Below are 5,473 nucleotides of genomic sequence, written 5' to 3'. Positions count from 1 at the left end.
GCATTGGATTATCCAAGCAGTATCATAAATTGAGAGTCCTTTCAGTGAGGAAAAATAGTCATGAATATTTTTAAGAATATTTTATTTACACATAGAAAAATAATTGATTTCAATCTTTGATGATGGTGGTTGAGTTGGGGAATAGAACAATGACATGCTTTTATAAACTGTCAAAAATGGTGTGGTCTTTAACCTTCTGTTATGAATAGTAAAAATTAGAGGAAAGAGAATACTCATTTCTGATGAAATACTACTTGTCATTGTTTTTTGTTTTCTGTAACATATGAGGGTATGTCAAAAAGTATTGTAGCAATAAAAATGAAATACTTTGGAATAACTGTAACCAGAGAAATAAGCCCCATTCATAGAAAACACTACTATAGGAAACCTACATAAATGGAAGAATATACCATGTTTGTGGGTAGTTCTGATCTCAGGGTTATGGAGCTGATATTCACAGGTTCCATCAGTCCATTGGACTAGTTGATTCCAAGGGACTTCAGTTTTCATCACTCTTCTTTTCTCTGGACAGGGAGAGGCCAATAGTTGCATATTAAGTGGCCTCTCATTAGCTCTTAAGATCCAATTGTCTATGGAAACTTACGCCAATTGACCATGGTGTTCCCTGAGACTATGGTACTGAACCTCCAGGTCCAGCATCTTATTGCCTCAAAGCATTGGGTAATATCTAAGAAGTTTTCATAATTTTGCCCCTGTATGCTCCACCACATTGGTAGATGTGTTTGTAGAGAAGATAAATATCCATGTACAACTATCTTCTGTCAAACCTTTATTTATGAGTGGACTATACTCCTACTCTCCCGCCCAGGCCTGTATCTGTCCATGTGTCTGCACATATAACACTGTTGTTGCAGGGTTGTGTATACAGCAGTATTTACCTCTATTCCCTTTAACGCTTCCATACCTCCCAGTGTCTTCACCATTCTTTCACCAACCTCCCTCATGTATACTGCCTTCCCTCTCACTCAAGTTAACATGTGACTACCCTCTATGGAGTCCTGTTGTGGCGCTGTGGGTTAATGTGCTAGACTGCAAAGCCATTTGAACTGCAAGGTCTATGGTTCAAGCTCACCAGCTGCTCCTTGGAAACCCTATACAAGATCACTATGGGTTGGAACAGATTCAATGGCACTTAACAACAACAACAACCCTCTAGTCAGTGAATTAATTTCCCCTCCCCCAACCTCTGAGAACCATCAAAGAATGTTTCCTTTAGCATAAGAATTGTTGACTTTCTACAATAGTTAAGTGCCATGGAGTCGGTTCCGACCCATAGCAACCCTGTACAGGGTTTCTGAGGAGCAGCTGGTGAGCTTGAACCACCAACCTTACAGTTCAAACGGTTTTGCAGTCTGGCGCATTAATCCACAGCGCCACACCAGGATTTATAATAGTGGTCTCATACAATACATGTCTTTGTGTGATTAATTTCATTCAGCACACTAATAAACCACCATGATTGTCCTGTGTCCTTTGAGAAAATCCATCAAGATCACCCCTTTGGGATACAATAACACAGTTACCATAATTTTGAGTTGATCTTTATGCCTTGAATTTAATTGGTCCAGCAGATTCCCTGAGAAATCACTATTTCGATTGGACTTTTTTTTTTTTTTTTTTCAAGGCTCCTTAAAGAGACTTGGCACTGTGAGTTAATGTGCTGGACTGTAAAGTCGGTTTGAACCTCAAGATTGACGGTTCAAGCTCACCAGCTGCTCCTTGGAAACCCTACACAGGGTTGCTATGAGCGGAACTGACTCCACGGCACATAACAACAACAACAACAACAAAGACACTAAGACAAGTATATTACTGAGAGACCTTGTCTGCAGCCATGCACTAATCCCAGACATGCTTAAACACATTTAGTTTGAAATAAACCTGCGCATGTCTGAACTGGAACCCTAACAGCAATATATTTTGACTTATTCTTCTATTTGAATTGTGTATTCCTTTACATTAAGACATGTTGATGAGATATTTTCAGTTCAGAAAGGAGCTTGATGTATACATTGTTAGATGCTGTCTAGTTAAATTTTACTTCTAGTATGTGATGAAGTAAAACTGCCCCATAAGATTTTATGTAGTGTAGTGGTAACCTCAAGGTCAGCAATTTGAAACTACCAGCTGTTCCATGAGAAAAAGAGGAAGCCTTCTGCTCCTGTGAAGATTTACAGGCTCGGAAACCCTACGTAGGGTCGCTGTGAGTTGGAACTGACTCCACAGCACATCACCACCACCACCATCGTTAGGAACGTACATCACCAGGTCTTCTCCTGCAGGGCTGATGGTTGGGTTTGAGCCACCAGCTTATCAGTTAGTAGCCCAGTGCTTAATCACTGTGTCATACAATTATTAAGAACTAGTTTTATAATTGAATATGTTTAATTTAAAACAAATTGGCACCAGAAATGCACTCATAGTTGTCTTATTTTGCATTTTTGTTGAATTTTATTTTATGCTTAGGCTAAAATATAAGGCTGGCAATAAACATCTCTTTTGAAATTAATATGCGCAGGGTAACTTTTTTGAAGATTCTCTTACTCTGTTACTTCTTGGTTCACTGAATGAAATCTGCTGAAGCTCTTTTGATTGTTTTCTGTTTTTCTTTGGAATTAGAAACAACATTAGAAATTTAGACCCATTGGATAATATTCTAACATTAGACATGTTGTGGACTTTCTGTCGACACCATCTTGTCCTGAACCTTCTGCAGCTAGCAAAGAGAAACTGGTGTTACTGGAAGTCAGTGGCAAGAGAGTGAGAGTGCTCTTGTTTTCACATCAACTTGGTGGCCTAATTATTCATTGTAGCCTTTAGTAAGTACTAAGACTTTAACCACTTAGAAACTTTCATTCATATTTGTAATTTTTATATTTAAAAAGATGAATTCTAATGAAAAGTTAGCTAGATAGTTAGCCCCAAGTTTCTCAAGGGAAATACTACACAATCTGAAAGGATCTGTAATTCTTACTCATCTGTATACATAAAAATGAATAGTGAAAACTTAGGAAAATGAAGGATTTGAATTAGTTCACATCTACATTTAAAAATTATGGGTAGACCTGTATTAGACTATATTTTTAAGGAATTTAAATTATTTAAAAATTATGTTAAACGTGAAGCATATTTTACATATTGATTCAAAAACTATTGCCACATAATATTTTTTAAAGGACCACAGATTTTCTTTTGGTCTTGTTTTTCTGGTTCCATTATAGACAGTTGATCTTTTCATTTATATTTAAGCTAACACATTGATGGTAGATTTAAACTTACCTTTGAAGGCTATAGAAGACTTGTTGGTAGATTATTTTGAACCCATTTTACCGCTATTAAAACATGTCACAACTAGTTTCCTACTTTGGGATTTTTTTTGAAAAAGATTTAGATATTTAATTGAACTTAAAGGGGAGCACAGTGGCTCTGTACAATAAGCACTGGACTGTTATTGTTGTTGTTTAGAGATATCAAATCCATTCCAACTCATAGTGACCCTGTGTAGGGTTTCCAAGGAATAGCTGGTGAGTTTGAACCGTCAACCTGTGGTTCAAACCAACCTTGTGATCCAGTTCTTTATCCTACAACACCACACCAGGACTCCACGCATTGGACTCTGATCCACAAACTTGGCAGGTTCGAGCCCACCAGTTGCTCTGAAGGAGAAAGATTAGGCTTACTGCTCCTGCAAAGATTTACAGTCTCAGAAGCCCTATACAGGGTCACTATGAGTCAGAACCAGCTTGTTGGCATTTAGCAACAACTAAACTAAAATGAGCCCAGATGGCACAGTGGCTAAGTGCTTCGTTGTTAACTGAAATGTCAACTGTTCACACCCACCAGCTGCTCTGTGGAAGAAAGATGAGGCTGTTGGCTTCCATAAAGATTACAGCTTTGAAAACGCTTTGGGATAGTTCTTCCTTGTCCCAGAATCTACTCCATGGCAACAGGTTTATGAAACTAAACAGGTTCACTTGAATTTAATGTGTGTGTGGTGAACTATCATTGAAGGTGTCTGGCAGAGAAATTGAGATCAGATAATGTCAGGTTAATGTATATATATATGCCTTGAAATATTGTTAAGAGACACTCAAGAGTGTTGTTTTTAGGTGCCATTGAGTCGGTTCCAACTCATAATGACCTGTGTAGGATTTCCAAGGCTGTAAATCTTTACAGGAGAAGAAAACCTCATCTTTTTCCCACCGAATAATGGCTGGTGGGTTTAAACTGCCAATCTTGTGGTTAGCAGTCCAGTGCTAAAAATAAGTCTTCATGAACTAGAAAAGCTTGTGCTTACAAGCTCTAGTCTATGGCAGCCTAGTGTTTCAAGGTTTAGTTCAAAGGTCATTTTGGAATACATTTCCTCATTTTAAAAAAACTCTTTAAAAGTATATAGTATTTCAAATTTGAGCTAGGAGTAGCTTGGTAGGTGGGAGAAATTAAAGTACTGCTAACTGCAAGGTCTGCAGTTCAAATACAGAGTCACTGTGAATCAGAACTGACTGGATGCCACTTAACAACAACAACAATCCCCAAAATTTGAGTGATACTTCTAGCAGTCTGCATGAAATTCAACTCTATTTTCTTTTAAAGGATTCCTTTAGATGGCCTCATATCTCTTCTTTTTTCTAGAACACTTTATTACTATATAATTCATGTACCATAAATTTCATTGACTTGGAAGTAGGCAACTCAGTGGTATTCAGTATATTCAGAGTTGTGCAACTGCCGCCAGAGTCTCAATTTTAGACCATTTGTATCACCCTGAAAAGAAGCCCCTTGCCATTAGCAGTCACTCTCCGTTTCCCCTAATATCGTTCAAACCCTAGTCAGCCACTGATCTACTTTCCAGCTACAGATTGGCCAACTCTTGACATTTCACATAAGTGGGATCATATAACATATATGTGTCTTCTGTGATAGGCTCCTTTCACTTATCATAGTGTTTTTAAGGTGTATCCATGTTGTAGTGTATAGCAATACTGAATTCCTTTGCATAGCTGCACAGTATTCCCTTGGTGTTCATCTGCTTATGGACATTTGGGTTTTTCCACCATTTAGCTATTGTGAATAGTGTTGCTATGAGCATTCAAATGCATGTTTTACTACTAATTTTATTAATACCTGTTCTCAACCCCTTTTAAATAATTTGGTTGTATGACATCCTTAAGCAAAAATACTTTCTCCGTCTATGAATTCTTTAAAGAACCACTAAATACAGCCCCTTGGAAGGGATGCTTCTGTTTTTTTTTTTTTAAGAATGTTTTCAAGCTGGAGGAACTGAAGAACAAATTCAAGCCTCGACTTCCGTTATTGAAAGATTCACTGGACAAATTACTGAATGATGCAGAAAGCATCAAGAGAAGATGGAAGGAATATACAGAGTCACTGTACCAAAAGGAAATGGTTAATGTTCAACCATTTCAAGAGGTAGCATATGATCAAGAGCCAA

At 37.7% G+C, this 5,473-nt stretch overlaps 1 protein-coding gene across 1 annotated transcript in view; it reads right to left on the bottom strand.

The window, feature by feature from the left end:
- Window positions 1-2,648: 2,648 nt before the first annotated feature.
- Window positions 2,649-5,473, bottom strand: part of PDE6C (phosphodiesterase 6C, cGMP-specific, cone, alpha prime) — a 50,637-nt gene continuing 47,812 nt past the window's right edge. The window contains 1 exon segment of the mRNA XM_006831449.1: window positions 2,649-2,737. Coding sequence (XP_006831512.1) covers window positions 2,649-2,737 — 89 coding nt within the window.

This window comes from Chrysochloris asiatica, unplaced genomic scaffold (assembly GCF_000296735.1).
Source record: "Chrysochloris asiatica unplaced genomic scaffold, ChrAsi1.0 scaffold00003, whole genome shotgun sequence".
Classification (NCBI taxonomy): domain Eukaryota; kingdom Metazoa; phylum Chordata; class Mammalia; order Afrosoricida; family Chrysochloridae; genus Chrysochloris; species Chrysochloris asiatica.
Note: the sequence above shows the minus strand (reverse complement) of the source record. Positions and strands in the feature narration are given on the sequence as shown.